Raw genomic sequence first — 22,972 nt, 5'->3', positions numbered from 1 at the left:
TGCCAATTAGCATCTACCCAGATGAGCAATTACCAGTTAACAGTAGGGACTGAGATTGCACCATTTTTCATCAGCTTGGCTTTCAAACAACACTGCTCATGTGCTTGTTGGAATACGCAATGGAATACTGAAGAGGATGTTGTTTCTGATTAAAGCCGTGTCCTTAGCTGGCATATTAAAATCTAACAGCTGAGCACTGCTTCATCACAATAACTGTTATTTGGCAACACTTATTCCTATTCAGGCTTCTTTTCACTGTGCTTTTACAGAGCTGTTGTGCAGCTTGTGTGTCACCGTGCAGTTGTGGGTGCCCCTGTGTGTTCCTACAATAGTGGAGGTTAGTGGGGCCAGCCAAGGCGGCGAAACCATTCTCCTCTGCCTAACAATGGCCACATGTATCAGAATTGAATGTGGCTTTTGATACCTATTCTGATTTAAAAATCATTGCTATAGGCATATCCAGAGGGACACCTCCAGTCTAGCCTATATGTCACTCTGATTTGTATCTCAGTTCTTACATTAACAAGGCGGCCAACACCAACGCGCCATTACCTGGGTTTATGAACAGTATATCACACACCTGTACTCGGCCCAGACAGGGCTTAACTGTGATGTCTGTGTTTCTCTGGCAGACGCGTCCCCAGCCAGACCCCTGTCTGACAAACATTTGGCCGATCGGGCTAGACGTCTAAGGGAGTGTGCGGTGGTCTGGACAGGCCAACGACAGGAAAGAGGACTTCTAAATCAGCCAGCAATCCAAAGACCTTCCATAAATTTTCCAAATGGGCTCGGGAGGGGGACGTAAAGCACACCTGCAAGACTTATGTAAGTCTTATTAAACCATAAATTGCTAAGACCAGCCCCTCACTGGAGCAGCTCTTGGCTGGAATAAATCTTGGAGAGCCCCTGGTAAGGAGAAAGAGAGAGTGAAAAGGAGAGATAAAGCAGGTGAGGGGGAGAAGGATATAGTGGAGGTTAGTGGTAGTGAGTGTGTGGTGGAGAGTGGTGAAGGTCTCAGATTAGTCCACTGCTGTTTGATGATAGGGCAGACAATGCTGGGCTTTGATTTCATACCTTCCACTGTAACTTCCAGAGGGAAGGGATGCTTGAGGAACATCTCCAAGAATGTTATGTTACTAGGCTGTTAATATATCAAATACATGTTATGGTACCATCTTCGGTATGGTCAAACTTCTATCAGATCCCGTTCCCCAACATCCCGCCCTGCGTGGAGTTACTCGTCAACAGTCCCACAGACAAGTGTGATCAACGCAGGGAATATTTGTAGGAAATCAAGAGTTTCTGAGCACCAAAGCCCCGGTGAGTTCCCAACACACCCACGCTCTCCTCCCTGCCTGGTTGTGGGTCCTTGAATTAAACATCAAAGCACACAGGAGCATAGGGCCCAACTGCCATAAATAACAGAGCGCTCAGGGAGGGGAAGGGAGGATGTTCAGATGGGAAGAGAGCAGGTCACCCGATCGCTCATACACATACTGTCAAAGCAAATTCATTTGTTCACAAAATGGGTGATGTTGTGTGAGGTTATTGATTTCCGCATGCCATCTGTCTTTTCTGAGGCTTTGGCAAGTGGGCTCTGGCACTACCAGCCGCAGCCCCCCCTCATATTACTCAGGTGGACGGGGGGGGGGGGGGTGCATGCAGCAGGTTTGGGACAGAAACAAGGATTTGTGGCATGAGAGAGCGGGAGGAGAATAGTTTTGAGGTGCTCAAGGGTTAGGTATAACCTACGGGATCATTCATGGTTGTAATAAACTGCATGGTAAAATGTGATGATTTAATCAAAATCATCACATTTCATTTCATTTCATTACAATTATCTGTAATAATTGTGTCGGCTTGTGATAGTTGTATCAGGCTTTGAGTTGTGTAATTAATTGCCCCTCGGGGATAAATAAAGTCATCTGAATCTGAATCTGAATCTGAATCTGAAAAATACTGCATACGTCCAACTGATCTGTATTAGATGCACCTCATGAGGTGACCAGTGGGAGTATGTAGCAGTTTCCTGGGCCCAGACCTTCCAAACTGCCAATTTCACCAATTTGTGACATGAAACAGTTGTTTGTCAGTTGGAAGATGATCGATCCAGTGAGCCCAGCAAGAGGGTCTTACCATGAGCACCACGGGAGGGACTCACACAGTTGTCAATCTGCTGCAGCAGAAAAACCTTCAGGGCAAACTTCTCCCAGAAGTCTGTGGGTTGTCTTCTCTATATCGTAGCCCACAGAAATGAGTTCAACTGGGGGGAGTCAAAATGAAAGCTGAGAGTGACAAGTCCACAGCTCTGCCTGGCAAGACAAGCAATATTTTAGCAGAAGACGCACTTTTGGGAGAGAATCCGTGCCGAAGATGATGATAAACATCTCATTTGTCACAAACACCTGTACACACAAGTTCAGGCCCGCCCTCCATCTCCTCCTCTCACTAACTAGTCAAGAAGTCACAGTGTACCTCCATGCCGAGGTATGGAGTGTGGAGGGCAGGCCTGCAAACACGGGGCCCAGCTGCTGCTGTGTATTTTTGTCAGCCAACACACACACACATTGGCATCCCTTGGTGTTTGCACTTGTGGAGGGCACATGTTACTGGGTAAATTATCACAGCAATGGTAAACACTGTTTTTTTATGAGGGAATGTAGCTTAGTTGTTATATTTGAAGTCTGTGCTTTGTATACTGCTGTGCTATTAGGACAGATTGAGGATGTTTGCTCCTGGTGTCTGCACTCCGCCCATGTGGGATACACAAACACACACAAACTCGTATTCACTCAGAGTGACAGGCTCAGTTGTACTTTTGAGTTTTAAATGGCTCTTTTGTTGTTTTCATCACAAGAAAGAAAAAACATCACAGCCTAAGGAGTGCGTGTGTGTGTGTGTGTGTGTGTGTGTGTGTGTGTGTGTGTGTCGGCGTGACACTCATGTCAGTCTTGGTGTGGGTAAAAGTAGATAAACGGCAACAGCAGGGGAGGAAATGCTGGAAGTGTAGAAGCAGAAAGTCGTGCGCTGAAAAATATATGGTGTGTGCTTCAATAAAACTGTCAATGCAGACACAAGCTTTTAATTCATAGTGATTGGGCTCTGCAGGCATGAACAGTCAGGTAATTGCTCTACATTTTCAGCAACTTAGTCATGATGTAGCTGTGATGATAGTGCTTGACAACATCATCAGAAGGTTGATAACAAGGTAATCAGATAATAATGAACTCAAGCAGATGGATGACTAGGAGACACGGGACGGTGGCTTTGGTGTGTCTTTTTCAGTCATTTAAACCACATGAAAGGGTTTCATTAGTTTTACTCGCCCTATAGACTCATTTAAGAGCTCATATGGTTTAAACACACTGGACACTTATGCGAGGCAACACATCAGCGGAGCAGCATGGGCCTTTTTACCTGCTACACCAGCTCCGTCTGTGTTGCGTGCAGCTTATATGTATTTTAATTTGCCGTTAACACCACCAGTATTTTACACAGGCTATCAGGTTTATAGCATAAACTACAACATCATGGCTGCAAGTTGATCTAATTGATCTATTTGACACAGAGTCATAATCTTAGATGTCGGAAGACCTGAACTGACTATCATGGAAGGAATTTGTTAACAGCCTTGTTGTTAACAGCCTTGTTGCATGGTGTCGCCATTTCGGAATCACAACATTGCAGTCAGTTTAATGCAAGTAAAAGCTGTTATCGGTGCAAAGTATGTTTTTTCCATTTGACGTATAACAAGGTGTGTGTTTTGAACAAAAGCACCTTTTTTCTGAACAAACACGGTCTAATTTCTTAAAAGCAATTTGATTTGCAAAACTGCTGCCCCTGTTTGTTTAATGTGCAGTTAAATGGCTGCCACGCTGACTGACCTTACTCCTGGCATGTTCCCACTTTGTCCATTCCTAACTGATGAGAGTGCTCCATCTCCTCTATGGAGGAGATGTAGGAGGGGAGCAAATAATGGTGATGACACTCTTCTCACTTTTTTTTCCCCTCTTTTTTTGAGCCTCAATTACCCACTAATGTGTGATAGAAGCAGAATAAATGGACAACCGTTAGGTCTGGAGCCTTCTGCAATAGCAAAATCATCCGTTCCCATCCTCCCATTCTTTGGATGAAAATAATCATGTTTTGTCCCAAACACCTGCGCTTCAGTTGCCCTGACCTGCTGCCCAAATGAGTGCAATTAATGACAATTACCCTCCAGGTGTCACAACACAGACATGTACTGATAGGGACCTATCTGGAGGGAGCACGCACTTGTCCTCCAAGTAAATATGTAATGATAACAGCTGTATCACAGTGGGGTGGTGGGGGGCACAATTGCTACTAGTGCAATCTATTTGTGTTTGCCTCAGCTCAGCACCACATTAACCAGACCAGACAAATCAGAATGGATAGACTTGATTTTCCCCTGTGGGATGGAGGGTCGTTGACTGGAGGTGTTGGGATTCCTCATCTGATTAACGCCAGCGCGGGCCTGAAATCGCTTCTGCAGCGTTTGATCACCGTTGAGCAACCCAGATATTTAGAGACATACAGGACATTTCAGGTTCATTCCACGTTTTGTCTTATTTTAACAGTTTTGGACAAATTAATCTGTGAGGAGTTACACCGGGGAAGAGATACACACTATTTATATACTTCCATGCATGTTCTGAATATTTGTTTAGAAAATGTCGAAGGAATGGCAAAATCAGAAAAAAGACAATTTTTTTTGAAGAAGTTTTTCGCTCACTTCCGTTGGTTTTTTTTTCTCCCCCTTTTCTGAAAAACGAACTCTGATAAATGGGAGTGGGAAACCTCTTTTTCAAATAAGCTCTGACATAGCAAATGTTTGACCAGCTGTTTCCTTGTCCACATCTGCCTGGTTGTCCCCGAACAATCTACCGACAATAAGCAACATGGCCGATACTCGCTGGCATGACAATTACAACTATCCCAGCTGAAAGCAACTCCTCAAGACCTCAAACCATTTTTGGAAATCTTTTTCAACTCTGTTAAATGGTGCATATCGTTACCTATGCCATCATTTTCTGACAAATGAACATTGCGCCACCGAGCTTATTTGCTCCAAACTAGATTATGGAAATGCTCCTCAAAGATATATGACAACTGACATTAATCAGTAGAAACAAAATCTATACAGGTGTGCAAACATTAGTAGTACCTCCTCAGTGACAAGTTGAATTATCAGAGAACAGTTGAAGTCTTTGAATTCGTGGAATCAGCGTTGTGTATCTGTGAATGGTTGCCAATGCATAAACCTGTCACAGATTTCCCTATGAAGGCATATTTCTCAGGTGCAGAAGTCAACTTTAACCCTCCTCCTCCTCCTGTGGGTTCACCGTCCTTTCCCTCTCTACCCGTATTAGCATAAAGGCATTAAAATGTGAATAGGAATTAATTTGGACTTTCCCCTCCATAGGAATTAATGGAAGTTTGTTCTGCCAGTACCCCTCAGATGGCTTGCGCTCCTCCACAGTCCATAAATATTAATATTAATACAGCATCGCATTTAAAGGTAGCGCTTGGCTGAAGCCGTATACAGAATATTATTAGAGATCATGATACGTTTCTCATGAGAAGTACAGCTGAGTGAATGCATTACCTTGCCGTTGTGATCTGTAAAATCCAATCTTCATACAGCACAAAAAGTTATTTTCAGAGAGACGGCAGATTAGCAGGGCAGAATGGCTGCTGTCTAAAGCCATTAGGCAGGTGGGGATTTTTTTCTGCGCTGAGTTGAGAAAGAAGGGCCCACATCTTCTGCTCTATCATGGTACTGATTCACAGTCACACCACTGTAACGCTATTATCATGCCCGAGTAGATCATCTCAGCAGATAACTATTATCACCGTCTCACCGCGTCGCTCCAGTCCACTCACCCATATAATACAGACCACAAAAGTTTTTGACACTCTTCCAAATCACTGTATTCACCCTCTTTCTTTTCTTGCATGGTCTTTGTCACTTTCCTGTGTGCGCTATGTGTGGTTCTATCAATAGTACTGAGGTTTCTGTAAAGCTGGGCCTCCTAAACCTGAGGCCTGATGCATGAAACTTGGTGTAGATTCACCGTTAAAAAAGGCAGAAATGTGCATATGCATTCTTTTCATCAGATTAAAAAAAGCCGGGCGTACGCTTGGTCCTTTTATCAATCTCAGTCATCGTGAAACACATTCTTGCGCCTGATTTCTATCCCCATGATGTTATTAATCACTTGGCTATGAAGACATTGTTCACGCCCCAAGTTCTTGGACAAGGCAAACGTTAAGAACCGAATATTTGACACAATGTGGAATTGAGAAACTTGTCTGAAAAGCTGGTGAGATTAAGCCATTGTTTAAAAAAAAAAGAGGATATTTTTGAAATCTCAGATTTTCTACCATCTTTGTCAAAAAGTCATACTGCATATTAGAATATATCAATGGAAATAAAGCTATTCACTCTATCTAGTGACGTTGCCCGATTATTTGCAAATAACACTGCAATTTTTTTGGGATGTCAGTTGTCATTTAAAATTGAATGATGATACACTTCTGTTTTAGGAGAAAAACTGTTGAGTTGTCTGAAACAAAGAAAGAGGCAGCGACAATACACTTAGCAGGTCTTTATACTTCAGGAGTGTTGATCCTGACAGGTTACATTGGGCAAGGTGAGACACGTTGGCTCTGAACCCCAAAAAAAGAGCAAAAGAACTTGTTTCAACGTCCCAGTGTTTGGGTGAAAGCTGTATGCTACCTCTCCAACAAGCTCAATCAACAGCCACGGCCTTTAATCTTTGCTCCTCTCACATTAGTCAATACACTCTCACTTTGTTCTTGGAGGAAGTAGTTTGTGAGGCTGATGTAAAAGAAAAGAAAAGCACAACACAATACACAAATCAATTAGCAGAGGTAAAGTGGCCAGCTTGACATAAGGTCAATACCATTCACACGCTGAATGATAATTGACATGTTTCTTTTAAACGCTAATTGCTGTGACACGGTGAGAAATCTGTTGGCAGGGACAAATTCATGGACAGAGCTGTGAGAGTTGATGGATACAAAATTTAAAGAAACTATAGAGCAAATGAATAAATTCAATTCTTTTCACCATACCAAATATACCCGGTATTCATTCCTCCATGTACTAGGCCCTGGAACTTTATCTCAATCCTTGTTGTAGCTGATAGTCAAAGAATTAACAAATAATTTTGAACAAAGCATCACCGGGCTACCTTTATCCCTGCTTGTGTTGTGGAGGCATGCATGCTGTGGTAAACTCTCTGAGCCGGGGGTTATATTTGTGCATCAGGTCATTCCTGTAGTGGGGCTGGTGCGGGTCGGCCCACTCCCCTTTGAGAAACCTCTCATCAGGCCAGCCTCTCCTCTGCCACCCTCTTCCCCACAATCCCCATAAACTCTCATAATTGCCGCATTAAACTTGAGTTTATTATTTTTCTCCAGGTGCAGGTGTGCAGATGATATGAGCCCCAGGTTGCATTTACATACAAATTGAAGGTTTTTATTAATCAGGCAGGCAGCAGGAATCAAACGGCAACACTCCATCAGCCCTTTAAATACATTTGGTGACATTTTTACCCGGCATTAGCATGATAGGGCAAGCAGAGTATAATGTACCAATGATTGCTTTTCCATTGAAAGCACAAACGGTTTCATTTTTCCTGTCATCTCAAATAAGTGTTAAAGAGGGTTTGGAGGCTATTGTGCGAGTGCCGTATGCTGGGGACTTGAGACCACTGATGGCCATATTAAATAACCATTAGCGTCTGAGCTTAGATCATTGTGGCATCCGCCTCCTCTGAATTTATCCTGTGATTTCAAATGAAGGCAAGCTGTGCCAGCTTTCATAAAGTGCTCCAGCCCTCTCCATTTTTCCTCAAACTAAATGCATTACAACGGTAATTTTGTGACTGTTAAGATAACTAGCGTTAACAAGCACTTAATTAAAATGTACAATAAATAGCCGTCTGCAGCCTTATCTCCCCTCCAGAGCGACGCTGGTAGGAGGCTCCAATGCTCAGGCCGGCTGTTCCCCAGCTCGTTTGCAGATTAATTGCTTTTCTGTCTGGCAAAGCCTGCCTCTTCTGCAGCCAGATCGTAAATAGCCAGATAGGGAGTTTATCAATCAGGGTTCTCTACCTCACTGGTCTCCCCCACTCAGCCCTGTCTGTCTGAATGTCTGCCTGTACACATCTCTCACTATCAAACGCGCTATAATAAAATTCCTAAAGCTTCTCTGACATTAACCCTTTATTTAGCAAATTGATTCTATTTCAGTCTTTGTGTTCACATTTACCTCCACCAAGGAGGTATTGTCGTCACTGTCGTTCGGCTCTTTGACTCTGAATACGCAAAAAAGGTACCTGGACGATTTCCACACAACTTGTTGGAGGGGTGGAGCTGGGGCCAAAGAAGAATCAATGAAATTTGGGTGCAGATCTGATTTTATTTTATTTGATCTACTTTATCAGTGGCCTACTGCAAGATAGGATATTCTGTGACAATTTCAAGACGTGAGAGTGAGTGACATCTCACAGTGCGGGAAAAGCTGGTTTATCAGTTTTCAGTCTCAATACATACATGTTTTTAAGAAAGCGTAGCAATGGGTCGTCGATTTAACATTTAAAGTCACATTTTGCTCCAGAACCCTCCAAGTTGCGGAGGTAATGAGCAACTTCCTCGCGCTTAAAGGTAAAGTCAGTGATTTACTCTTTGTTAAAACAAGTGTTGAACAGCTCCACATTCAGACAGCCATCAACTGAGTGTGTTTGGTCAATTTGCATTCGTTGCGTCGTCTCTTCCGATTGGCTGAAATTGGGAACGGGAGGACCCACATTATCATCATAATCATTCCAAAGCACTCGGTCTGCCATTTCCATCTTTCATCAGTCACGATCAAAAGACGCAGTTGGCAAACACAAACTCTCCAAACCAGACTGTCAATAAGCCAGAGACATGCCGTGATTACTGACAGTAGAAAGAAAAATAAACAGACAGATAGACTTCATGATCCATTTCTGTGTGAAAAGGGCCATGATCAGCTCGCAAAGACGACTCATACCCTCGGAGGTGTCTTTCTGCTGGTACTACGGCTCAGGAAGTGTAAACTAAGCAGTTATCGTCACCATGGTAACCTCCAACTGCTGTTGAACATCCAACTGATTCAGATCAGTTGGTCAGACCGTTTCTCTGATGACTTACATTTCTGTCAATCTAACTATTATTTCAACTCATGATATTCTTTATGTACATCATGTATTACTCTAATATTTGCCCGAGTCTCGTTTTTAATCTCCCCTCCTAAATCATTTGAAAGATTCAACAAAGTGACTCTTGTGTGGTAATTTTCAGTCTCAGGAAATATTACACAGGCAGAGGGCTGTCTGAGGGCACTTGTACTCTTAGTATTTCACATCAGTTTTTACTTTTCTTGTAATTGCAAGCGATTAAATGCGTTTCTTTTTCTCTTTATGCACAGAGAAGCAGCCTCTTTACAGCACCTGTGTCTGTGCTGGTAATTGAACAAATGGAACATTGTTTATAAAGGATTTATGTTTTTGTTACCCCTAGTGACACCATATTTATGTCTGTCTGTCTACAAGCATATACCTATTTTATGGCACTACATTTTGTGCCTGTTTATGTGTATACTGAGTGCGTACAAATGGGCCTAGAGTGTATCGCAGGGGTTAATCAAACACAAGCTGCACATAAAAGCAACCAGGGGCAGTGTGAGACAGGACAGGGGCGAACGGAGTATTTACAGTAATAAAAGTTAACAGCGGTCAGCCCTTTGGGATCACATTACTCCTCAGACATGTGGTTGCAACTCTCTCCTCACAGCTTTATGGACTTTGGCTCTAGGTAAGCAACCTGCACACCCCCATGTTTTTCAAAGGAAAGAAAACAAGCAAAGTTGCCTTCTTGTAACTTGCTGACCCCCCCCCCCCCCAACACACACACCTCCCACTCTGAGACTCCCTCCCCTCCGCTGGTGTACCACCCTTAACCTCTTGATGATAAATCTGCCTACAGAAGCTGTGAGGGGGAAGACCCCAAAGCTGGAAGACCCCCATGTGTCCTCCATAACACATCCTGTTTGTGTAGTCAGAGCTTCAACTGGGGATCTCTACAGCCATAATTCATTGAAGGACAACGCATTTCCTTACTATTTTTATATGTATTCCTTTCAATTTTGTCAAGATTTATTCAAACCAAAACAAAGATGCATTTTATACAAAGAAGTGAGGAAAAAAAAAAAACTACCCACAAATTCCTCAAAATAATAAAATTGGGGGGAGAATAAAGTTCAGTGCAGAATAAATTCATACTCAGTCAGCAAAGCAAAGGCGATATTGCAACTGGCTACAAAGCTTTCATTACCATATTTATCTGCTAGTGTCTATGTAGCAGGTTGGATTTTGCATCTACGCTGACATCAGTCTGCTCTAAATTAGGAACTATAAGTGAAAGTATGCTTTTAGTATGCAACTGCAGTCTGTTGAATAAACATTGATTTGCCAGGCAGGTTTAAACATGTCCATGTGCTTGTCACAAAGATTTCCCACAATGGGAAGGGTAATTGTTGCGTTTCCACTGTTTCTCCTCAATCTTGACTGACTGTAGGAAATTGGAAACGATGATTGCGCAGTGGCTGAAACTCTTTTATTATTTTTTTTCTTTTTTGACACACCGGGAAGGGCCTATGGGAGATTTCAGGGCTCTTCATATTTTACCGTGTGAAGAGACTGTCAAATCTGTGAGAGCCAGTTATGCTAACAGCTGAATTATAGTAGCCAGGCAAATGTTCCTGCTGTATCCCGGTGGTACCCTGTTAAGTGTGGACATTCATGGTGGTCTTGAAGGCCTGTGGGGCTGTCTGGCAGGCAGATTAGGGGAACAGTCATTTGACAGTGATGCCACAGTTATCAGACCCACTTTAGCTGGAGTGATTTATAATGTGAGAACATGACAAATGTAGTTGTGAGCAAGCTAGGGGGTGGCTGGCTGGGAGCTAGCGAAAAACGAGGGGGTGGGGGTTGGGGTAGGGTGGACAGTATGAATCTGTCATTTTGGGCATGCTGCATGTAAGCATTCCAACAGGGAAAAAATACGAGGAAAACACAGAAGCCGTGATCAGAGGGTGTCCTGTGCCCTCCACCTTGTCTCTCATAAATCAGCTCGTGAGGACCTCTTTGCCCTCTGACTCATGCTCCTGTCTGTCTTAACCTCTCTCTCTTACTCCAGAAGACCCGTTTCTGACCTTGTACATATGTGGAAGTTTACAATGTATTTTCCATTGCTTATCTCTATGGGTCCATTGTTACACTGTAAAAACACAGACACACACAAAAAAAAAAGTTCTCCCTGACCCGATTTAAATTTTATCTGAGAAATGTTTGTCTTTGGAAATAGGTATTCATCTTGAGTTTTCATTCCAGAGCAGCTTGGATACTGTACATGCTGCTTTGATTGGTCTATCCCATCTCTGCTTATTGTGAGCCTCTGTTGTGACAGCCAAAGCAGAAACAATCAATATGTATGGCAACAGTAGCCTAAGTAGGTCAACAGATGAAGATATCACATCTTTCAGGGAGATAGAGTAGCCACAGGAGAGTTCAAGGAAAACAAAGGGCTATTGTAATAGAGTTCGCTCAAGTTTTTCTTGTTATTGTTTAGACCTTGGAGAGGAAATTAAGTTATGAATGGGAGCTACATTTCTATATACGCGGACAACCACACACAGACTCATACGTCCATATCTGCCTGACTCAGAGTGAGTCACCTTTCACTTAGCAGGTGCTGCCTATGTGTGATTTGTGTGGTCAGACCTCTGTATAAATCCCCATGGTCTCCAGCGACAGTAATTCAACACGCGGCGATTTTCCATAAATAATTTGCTGCTCATTGATTTCCAATGTGGAAGGAGAAATATGCTGCATCTACCTCGGGGGGCTGTGGATGTATCCAGTGCTCACTTTTGTGGTCCAAGTTGTGACAGCTCAAGCCCATATGTTGTGATCACCAGTTCCAAATAAATGGGTGTTTGGAGGCTCACTTGTCAGAAATGGGGACATCAAACACTGTTTGGTGTGTACCGGGGCCTCCATTTTTATTGGTTTGGTGATTTTTTATTTATTTATTTATTTTTTAATAATCAGACCCTGGGATCAAATTTGGGTAACCCAGTAGGAAAAATTAAAAAATAAATTGATTAATTAAAAAAAAAATATATATACACTAAAAACATGTATGTATGGAGAAATATGGAAAGTGAGAGAGACTTTCAACCAAATTTGTGATGCCAATCAAATAACTTTGCCAACTAATTCTAAAATGTAAATACAACCACTTAGTTATATGAACTTATAAATAAAATTTGGACGAGTAAAATTTATATAAACCCCTACCTTATTAATGTGACTCACAAATACGAACAAATTTCAATGTTGATGCCCCCCCCCCAGCATGTATGTTATAGTTAAATAATTTTTCAGTTCATACACGTCGTTGACTTAAAGACAAAAGTTACACAGGTTCACAGGCTACAGTGTTACGTGCTTTTTTTTCTTTTTTAAAGGTGAGTTAATCTACTTAAAATAGGCGATTGCTCATTTCCTACTGCCAGTAAATGTGTTTGTTTTTCTGTTTCAGGGTGTGTCATGTTACATTACATCCTCTTATCCGTATTTTGTGCTACTGCACTTTGGCTGCTGTCTTTTCAGATGTGATTCAGAGCTATTTTGGGTTTCCTGCGCTGTAGACTGCATACGTTGAGGTGAAGCCACGGGGTTTCATGTGTGTTTATGGTATTCGTGGGAAGGTGTGTCTGCATTGTAGCATGAACATCACCACCAATCTGTATCTGAACAGAGGGTTTAACGAGTAAGTAGCAGCACTGAATGAGCCTCACTGTTCTTGGACAACATAAAGTTTAATCTGTGACATTGAAGTTGTTGTGTGCTTATTAAGTGTTTATACCATAATGAAAAGGCTGTATTGATGTTGCTACACTGCTACTGGTACAGCGATAAATTCAGAATGTCCAGTGTCAATGATGATCCATGTGTGTCATTTTACCAGACAGAAGGTACTTCCAATTTTTTCCGCTGTGTCAAATGAAATAATAACATATTGTACATTATAAAGCACAGTGGTGCAGTGGTCGGCACTGTTGCCTCACAGCAAGAAGGTTCCTGGTTCGAGTCCCCGCTCGGGCACGGGGTCTTTCTGTGTGGAGTCTCCATGTTCTCCCTGTTCCTGTGTGGGTTCTCTCTGGTACTCCAGCTTCCTCCCACAGTCCAAAGACATCAAGAGTGGACGAGGCTGATTGATACTCTAAATTGACCGTAGGTGTGACTGTGAGAGTGAATGGTTGTCTGTCTCTGTGTGTTGGTCCTGTGATGGACTGGTGACCTGTTCAGGGTGAACCCTGCCTCTCACCCAACGGCAGCTGGGATAGGCTCCAGCCCCCCGCGACCCTTAACAGGATAAGAGGTAGAAAATGGATACATTATAGAGTGAAGTTTAGTAGGTTTCCTATGAATAAGAGGATGTCAGGAGTCATTTGCAGCAAGTGGAGCAAGTGGCCAGCTTTGAAAGTAAATGAAGGGGTTATTATTTTTGGTTCATCCCAGTTCTGCTGTGCGGGGATCAGCACTGAATTCGTTCCTTTCACTGTAGAAACCCACATAAAAAAACTGACAGACCAAACTTTGGTTTATAATATAAAATATGCAGTGATTTGTTGACTTTGAAACTATGGCTGGCTTCTCACTTACTTTAACCAGACGCTACAAGATGGAGGGTCTGAAGGCACATCGGCGAGCAACATTCTCTCCTCATTTCAGTAATTGAGAGGATTCTGGATCTCGGTTCCCTCACATGTCAGGTAGATGGATAATCTACAAGTGTTTGATGTCATTGTGAAGTAATTATTTGGTTTTGTGGAAAGATATTTTTCATTCACACCTTTTAATTCTTGCTCAATCAAGACTCAAGCCTCGACTGGATCAGCTCCACTGGGCCCAGTTGATAAGACAAGGTTCATTAACTGCCACCAAAGGCTGAAGCCCCCCCCCCCCCCCATACAGGCAGAGTGAAGCTATAAGTCTGCTACTGTTCTTAGGTGATTTGGTGTGGCCATTTTGTCGTCGTGTCACCTTCTGACTGATCAAGTTGTTGATTGGGGTATATGCTGGCACCTGAGAGAGGAGAGGCAGGAATTGATGAGGTTTAATTGGTCTGTCTCTTGTCAGCTCTCATTAGTTCCTCATTTAACACTATCTGATGGTGTGAGTCTATTGCACCTACAGGGCCATAAGTGCGGTGTGTGTGTGTGTGTGCGTGTGTGTGTGTGTGTGTGTGTGTGTGTGTGTGTGTGTGTGTGTGTGTGTGTGATGTACAACGAGACAGTATGTGAGTGTGCCTGAAACAAGTGATGCACGTGTGTGGATTGTGTTATTGAATCCAAGTGTTATCTTCACACACCTCTGGGTGTAGTGGCGATTCCTTCTCGATCAATGGGGAGAAATCCCACTTGAGCAGAGCACACTAATTCCACATTTCTTCCACTAAAGTGTGTTCCCAACTCACTTGTGTGAGACACCTTTATCACACTTTGATACACAGACATCTTAATGTTTGGCAAGTCTGCCTGAAATAATTGGTTAATTTACAATGACCAAACGTAGTGAAACCATGAAAGTCTTCCTAAATGATGTGTGAGGTTGTGTTGAATTTGAATTTTTGGCTGAGTGTATTTACAGTTAAAATGAAGCACATATGGGAGCAATATTTTCTGTTTCAGTTCTGCTCTGTTCTGTTCAAGATCACCTTTCAAAAAAATATCAGCACTGGGGTTATTTTACCTCTGGACAAAAGTAGGATTGTAAAAGAATTTATTCAAAGACCCGTCCTGTATGTTTAGAGCAGATGATTGCTTCCTGTCTGCTTTGAAACTGCAGTTAGTTATGTCAGACTGCAGCTGTCTGAGCATATTACTCATTCAGTGCAATTTTCTTGTAAGTGATTGAAGTATAGTTATGATAATAAATGATTATCATCATCGCCCCTTTATCTCACGTAATTGTTATACGTCCCAAACTACTCCGTAACCATGATATCCTATTGTTAGCACAAATTAGCATGTGTGGATACCCATGCCTCCCATCATGCTTTGCCTTGTGAGTGACATCTGTTAAGACACCTTCGACATGGTAGTGAGAATTGGTGTCGACGTGGCAGCGAGCAGTGGAATTCACCGCTGCCGCTTGCTGATAGCTCTCTGTGGGCTTGGGTGTCACTCCAGTGACAGCCTAAGAGCCATTAATTTTAGCCTCTGGAGAGGCTGATGTAACAAGATCCCACCCTCCTCCTCAAAGCAAGGCTCCTAAATATACATTTATTTTCAGAAGGAGTCCCCCTCGTCAGGATATGATGGATGTTGACTAATCGGATGGCGTGCAAGTGTATGTCCACTGTCAGGCCTCTACATTGGCTGAGTGGCTGGTGTAAACCTCTGCAAGGGTGCTTTGTTGGGGTCTTGTCTTTGGTAAGGATCTTAGAGATATGATACCCTGTGCTGTTGCTGCGTGAGTGCGTCTATCTTAAGACTCCGCATGGAGGTCTGGCATTCAACTAAGTCTCTATGGGTTTGAGGGCAGGCAGGCAAGCAGGAAGGCTGCCTGCAGCCTACAGTTACTCCAAGAAACACACACCATGCACCCCTCATCTATTCTTGCCTCTGGATGGCGCAGGCCCACACATATATCAAGATAAGCAGTCCCCTCATTTGGCATTGACGCTGGTGTAAACATTACATTCATTATGTATTTACTGAGCTTGGAGGCTGACGAGCAATCGCCGTCTATGTATTATCAACAGATTCTGTCAGTTACTGGGGCAAATCTTCTGCTTGTGGATGTCCTTAACTTAAGTTTGCTCTGTCTGCAGGCACTTTCATATAAGAACCTGGTACATATACAATATAGAGACGCTTACATCATCCTGATTTCCAGGGTTTTCTTCTCTAGAAGACAGATCCCCCCTGACAGGCTGCTTCTCCCTGAGACTGGGTGCTGGACGCTTAGAGGGTGGTGGTGAGGGATAAGCAGGGCTGCTGCTCACAGGCTCCATGGGGGTAGATCCTGGCAGCTCCTGGGGCACGGCAGATGGTTCAGGGGCAGGATGGGGCTTGGCCGTCTTTGACCTGCACGGGAGGAGATGAAGAAAGGGACTGCTGGGAGACCATGCACTGAGTTTTCCTTGATCTCTTCCCCTCCATCTCTTCATCGTCTCACATAGAAACCGAGCAAGGATGCTATAGTGGCACAAATGTATTGGTACGATAATATTTACAATTAGAATATTCACTTCAAGACTCTAGTTTCATAAACAATACAAAAACAATGTGACAGTGCTGTTCCAACGTCCTATTTTTTTCCTCCTCCTATCTATGTGGGTAAACCTCTCCTCCAGGTCTGCTGTGAGATGCAGTATTAAACCCTTAAGTGGAAGGAGACAGAAAGAATCAAAAGGCGAGAAAGATGGGGGAGGGGGGGTAGGTGGTGCTGTTTAAGTGGGGAGCGTGGCATGTCCTGGAGGATCTAATAAGCAGGTTGAAGCCTGATAAGGATAAGCTGTCCCTCTGGCTCTGGGGAGCCTTGTTTCAACCCCCCTTCACTCCTCTCCTCCCCGCCTTCCCCTCCAGTTTTCAAGATGTTCTTCTCTGGAAACAAGAGTAGTCAAAAAGAGAGAAAGTGATCAAGTGAAGGGAAGATGGACACGGTGAAGAAAAATAGAGAAAGCAAAGCAAACTGGTGTGAGTACATGATGGTAAGGCTTGAGACTGAAATAGGAAGATGACAGAAAAGAAAAGAGGAAAAGGATGGAATGAGAGGAAGCGCAAGGTGATGGAGAGGAGGAGGCAAGAGGTTGCAACGACAAGAAGCAAGAGCAGAGGAAAGGGAAGGGAGGACAAACTGCGGTGATGGGCGGTGGACAGAAAAGAGAAGGAGGAAGTTCAGCAGACAGAAAGCGTATAAATGGGCTGAAAGGGACCTGCTGGTGTGTCAGAGCCTTAGATCCCACCCCCTCCCCTGGGGAAAAAGGAGAGAAAGGAGAGGAGAAACACTGACCTTGCATTATTTATGCTTAGCGCTACTGGCCCGGGCAGACGCTGCTTCCCATTGTGTCTTTATAATAAGAAACAGCGATGAAGTTAAGGAAGAGGAAACACAAGCAGAAGGGTAGTGTGCGTGTGTTGTTAGTGGTGAGTGTGTTGTGTTTGTATGTGTGTTTTCAAAGTGGGGGGTCATTAGTGCATGGCGTGCAGACAGGTTAGTGAACAAGGATCAGGGGAACAACTAAACCCATGTATGTTGGGCAGGTGAAGCACACACGCACACATGCACGCACACATGTACGCACACACGCGCAGACACACACACACACACACACACACACACACACACACACTGGTGTGTTCTCTGCAGTGATTAAGGCCTCCTCTAAGGTGTTATTGTGCGAGTGAATATGAAGGGAAGGGGAGAGCAGAGAGGGTCAGCTGTCATTTCCTGTGCTCCACCCGGATTTTCTTAAAACAGCCAGCAAATGTGGAAAAATGATAGTGTGAAACTGTCAAGAAACTGTGTTTGCACGGTTGATGTGTGTAACATAACCTATCGAGCCTTGCACACTCAAAATCATATCTGCAGATGTTGCTGGGGGGCAGGCATTTCCACAATCAGGGACAAAGCAGTTATATTTGGAACTATCTGTAAAATAATAGGTAGCTTAAGAAAAAAAATCAGAAGTATTACAGTAGTTTCACAAAGTGTTACAAAAATTAAAAATTAACAGTCCACTTTTTGTGCTTTTAACCATAGTTTACATTTATTTTAACAATTCTTTGAAATTGTAGTCTAGATAGAAATCTTACGATGATATCTGAAGTTCTCTGCTTTGCTGATATATGCAATATCTTCACTCAAATGTTACTCAAAACTACACTCATGAATAAAGGTTGTACTATGGCTTGTAAACAAATTGATGTCCACTGAATAAACAGAATAACAGTAGAATCAAGTAGACGGGAAGCTTGGCCCCAGGACTTGAAATTCTTTTAAGAGCTTGGTAGCAAATACGACACACTCTCCATCCATTCAAATCCAGCATGGCGCAACTCTCAGCTCCTCCCACTTGCCTTCACCCCAGCCACACATTTGGATGATCGTACTGTCAGTTTCAAATTTAATTACATACAACTCGACACACATAATCCTTACCCTGTCATTACCCCGTCTGGGTCCACCCACTCATCATAGACCCAAATCCACACGCCCCTGAGAGCTGAAAGCAACCCGCCTCCTGCCCACTGCTCATGATAGAGGATGTATGTGTGCAAGTGTGTCCCCCTCGCTCTGTTTCTCCCATTGCCTGGGATGTGGAGATTTGTATGGCATGTTAGTCACACCCTGTGTTATCAGCATCTCTGTGATGAGCATAAGCATAGCCTGGGGGGACCGGGGTAGTGTCACAGATGGTACAGTGTCAGGGACCCTGAGAGTGGTTTCGAGGTTGGTGACTAGCTCTTATCCCCTATCTCACAGGTCCCGTCACCGTGCTCTCTGGCACTGCCAAAGCGCCATCTTCCCCTCACAAGGGGCAAAGGCCAAGCACGTCTCACCCCATAGCCAGTGACCCATGTTACACTTTCATTTTAACCAGGCCGCAGAATATGGCAATCGATGCTTCCCAGAGACCCTGACCTAATCCTGTTATCCTTTTCCTTCAACAACCTGGAAGGGACAAGGGGCGGGATCTCAAACGTCGGCAGCCAAGAGAGCCGTGCAGAGCCTGCCCCTATCACTGTGAAAGCGGGTTTAGCAGAAACACAATAGGTGTGTAATTTCAGGTTTTTGTTAATCCAAAATCCAATCACATACATGACTGCAAGATCACAGAGAAACACAACAGGAGAAGAGGCCTCGGAGGTGGAGGTGGAGGTGTCTTTACCTCACACAAACAATCTCCACGCAACTGATGACAGCCTGCTAGCTAACTAACTCTCAGCTGCGAGAGATGAGCCTGGCTCGCTGTTCCAAATTTAAAATGGAAAGAGCAGATTCTTTTTGGATTAGATTAAGCATTAAAGTATGTTTCTAACCTGAAATCTAACCTATCCAACAAAATTTAAGTAAAAAAAAAAAAAAAATCCACCAAGCAAGAATGCTAACTACTCCATATATTGTTTTTCATCTCACTAATTACACCTATTAAGCTAAATCAATTCTAAATGAAGGGCCACGGTTTTAATTCTACCATATTCAGCCCCTAAATACTTGCATAACAACTTAAAATTAATAGTATAAAGTCTATATTCTTCTCCTGAGACTTACTCCTGCACAAGTGAAGATTTGTGATAGTTTGCAGTTTTGTTTTTGCCTCTTGTTTTTGCAGATGATAAATGAAATTAATACACGCGTTTAATATTTGAAATGCTGGGATAATAATTTATCACCGCGTGGCAGATCTAAAGTAAAGCATAAAAATGAGAAAGTCAGTAATCACCCGTACACAAATTCAGGACAAGCCAAAATGAATTTTTAACTGCTCAGGCCCATTGGTCTCTGTTCTAGTTTGTGTGTTGGGAGCTGTTGAATTAATGGTGTGTATCTGACCTCATTCCACCAAATGCAGTCTGAGAGTTTTCCTTTGAAGCTGATTTATAGGAAAAACATAAAGCCTAATGCATCTATTCTGGAAGTCTAATGAACACAATACCTTAATACCAAATAATGCTAATCCACGCTTGCTCACAGCAGACAGACATGATCATTACCATCATCATCATAATCATTATTCATGTTAAGCAATTAATGTTGCTGGTACCTCTATTCTGACGACTTCATTAGCATGGTGTTAAAACAGTTACGGGCAGAGTGTTACTGGTGAGGATATACAGCAGGAATTACTGGTAAAGATGCTTATGATTCCATCAGTGGCTTTTCTTTGCTTCAATAAGATTGACAAAATTTGCTGTCCAAGAACCTGCAAAAGAGTTAAAAATATACAAATCTTCGTGTCCCACCTGATGGTCCACAGAGGAGGACAAAAAAAAAACCTTGGAATGCACGATTATTGGATTTTATGTTGAAATTTTACAACCGATTCAGGCGATAGCGAATATTTACAAAGTTCAATATTATCTGTGTCGTAGATTTACTTTGTACATGCAGAAAAACTCAAACTGTGAATTTGAAAAAGTAATAAATCCCCTAAATAACATATTTACCAAATTCTATCCTCAAAATGTGTTGAGCTAAGACGGACAGTCTTGAACAAAACTGTGCCAATATACTTTGAAGGTTGGCTCATCAGACCAATACCGATTTATATTAAGAAATAGTTGCAGTCCTAGGACTGCACGATAGTATCCTGTACTTTAAAGGATTATTTCTCCCAAGTACTACTTTCTGTCCAAGTAGATATAAGTAGTATTCGGGTGTAATAAAACCTTGAAACTGTCAGATAAAAACTAGAATCTGGATGAAATAAGCCTTTAAACTCGGGTGTTAATAATGCAGTCCTCCAATAATCTAGGTGGCACTGTTGCAAAAAAAAAAAACTTGGAGAAACTATACAAACAAAAAAGCCACAGATATATTTCTGTCATTTATCAAGAGGATTTTCTGAAGATGTGTCATTTAAAGGGTGAAGCCATCAAATATCTATCCATATGAGTCAACATGGACTGTCGTCTTGAATCCCTCCGTGAATGAGTGTCCTGGCACTGTTTGAAGTCTCCTAGTCAAAATAAGACCAGAACTAAAGGCAAGATAAACAACCTGACCGACCTGTTTTCAGTTAGGGTACATATTTGTGGCCATTTACTCTGATTTTCCACACATGGAAAAGTCTCTGAACTTGAAACTTTTAAAACAATGAAAAGTATTGGGCCTAGCAAAAATAAAAATGAGAGCTTACAGCCCTGTAATGTCAAAAAGAAGATTTAATGCAATTTTGGTTCCATAACATGCAGACAAAATGCACTTGACCACATGTTAATAGACTTCCTCGGCTAACGGACACGTGGAACCTATATCATTCTTACAAAATCTCTCCTTAGTAGTTTCTATTAATGTTGACAGATATAATGTTGCAATGGCTATAGCTTTAAAAGCTGAATACCATCTGTGGAATATTTAATATGAAAAATGTGATGATGTGTATTCAGAAATCATATATTCCAGCTTCAGCAGTGAAGGTAATAGAAGATGCTTTATTTTGAAGGGGTAATGGGTAATATGTGCCATTAAGTATTGCAAAAATGGTGGTGATTACTGCACGGTACAATGCAGAGAATATTTTTGCGCTGCCTCCCAATCACAGTGAAGAGGGAAAGCTCTCATCCTCGGGCCAACACTCATGAGCTCTTGATCTGCCGTAGATGAGATCGAAGGACAGCGAGCGATGAAGGGATTGTGTGTTCTGTAATTGTGAATGATTACTGTTCTTATAATGCTAGGTCCTCTCTCCTTCTCTCTCTCTCTCCCTCCCTCCCTCCCTCTCACAGGACGAGCAGCTGGTTGAAATTTTTCATGGTTTTAGAGGCCAAAAAAGAGCCTAATTCCACCAAATGGTGAGCAAAAGAGAAAAAAAGCCAACCATTATAGATATTTCCATCCAGAGAAATGAAATATTAAATGCGTTCATTATACCCTCAATTTGCAGTTATTTCTCAATGCACACGGCCATTTTCCCATTTTCCCTGCTCTCTTATTGGCAAGGCGCTAAGGGCCTTGAGAGAAATCTCTCTTTTATTATTTAAATCCATGCATGGGGGCTGAGCCAGGCGAATCATCTCACGTCTGCTAGCCCACTCCCTAATTCTGATTGGCAGCTCGATACACACTCAACGGATGGAGAGGGTGATAATGCCTGTGACAAAGAAAAAATATCTCCTCCGCATTATGTTTTTATTGGTAATGGGGAATATGGAGTTCACGCACAATAAAAGTAGCCTTAATAATTGGAAGTGGCAATGGGCTGTGTCCATGACTCTGACTCTGTCAGTGCAGCGATGTAAATTTCTTTGACATGTTTTTGTCTAGCTAAAACTTTAATGTTGTGGGTGTGACCAATCGGATGCAAATGTTGTTTTCATCCCTCTCTGATGAGATGACCTCTGTCATTTCCCCGGGGAAATCAAGCTTTTAAAAGTATTTGATAGCTGTAACTCCACACACACAAAATCTCACGCTCTTGCTCGAGTGAAATGCTCACACATAGACTTGACATACCGTATGCACAAACAAACATATCTACAGAGGCCTGCAGATAATGGGGTCATGCCTGTAGACACACACACAAACAAACACAGTTTTAACAGTGTAAACACTGGCACTCTCATCTCCTTGTGCAACTCCTATCTCATAGATTCTATTTTAATGCATTCAACATGTGACTGTACTGTACGCCTCCCTGCACTAGAACTGATACTTTCCCTGGATTTAAAGCACTCTTTCATAGCTATGAAGGTTTTGAACATGGGAAGTGGACACAGCGGATTGTCTGTCAGTCTGTTATAACCTTTGACAGGATAGAGAGGCCACAGCTCTCCCTTTAAGTAGTTCAGGCTCTGCCGCATACAGGCATCTGCACCCATAACACAGGCACATACGTACACATGCATAATGTGTACACTGTTTTCTATATACATATTGTATGTGTGTGTTTGTGCTTGTGTGTGTGCGTGTCATGTGGATAATGCTGCATGTGAAGGCCAGCTTTAATATAGGTCTGGAATAACAGGCTCTTTTGTACATTGTGAGGCAGCCAGCATCTGAGACCAATAAAATAGTGGCCCTTGGGTCACTGCTCGAAGGATGAAGGAAGAAGATATAATCATACACAGAGGACACAACACCTTTTTTGTGCTTTCTCC

At 42.7% G+C, this 22,972-nt stretch overlaps 1 protein-coding gene across 19 annotated transcripts in view; it reads right to left on the bottom strand.

The window, feature by feature from the left end:
• Positions 1-22,972, bottom strand: part of LOC147269674 (uncharacterized) — a 353,014-nt gene that overhangs the window by 49,934 nt on the left and 280,108 nt on the right. For 18 of the 19 annotated variants that reach the window (XR_015110555.1, XR_015110556.1, XR_015110550.1 and 15 more), the window contains one exon: positions 16,027-16,234. Coding sequence is in view for 1 of the 19 variants with exons in the window: in XM_086188974.1 (XP_086045100.1) it covers positions 16,149-16,234 (86 nt within the window). In the remaining 18 variants the exon portion in view is untranslated. Of the gene's footprint in view, positions 1-15,932; positions 16,235-22,972 lie in introns of those variants that run through there. The other variant, XM_086188974.1, reaches the window with a different exon arrangement.

Source organism: Aulostomus chinensis, chromosome 2, assembly GCF_037954235.1.
Source record: "Aulostomus chinensis isolate RoL2024-O1b breed Wild chromosome 2, RoL_Achi_v1.0, whole genome shotgun sequence".
Taxonomy (NCBI): Eukaryota; Metazoa; Chordata; class Actinopteri; order Syngnathiformes; family Aulostomidae; genus Aulostomus; species Aulostomus chinensis.
This window is presented reverse-complemented; position numbering and strand designations above follow the sequence as displayed.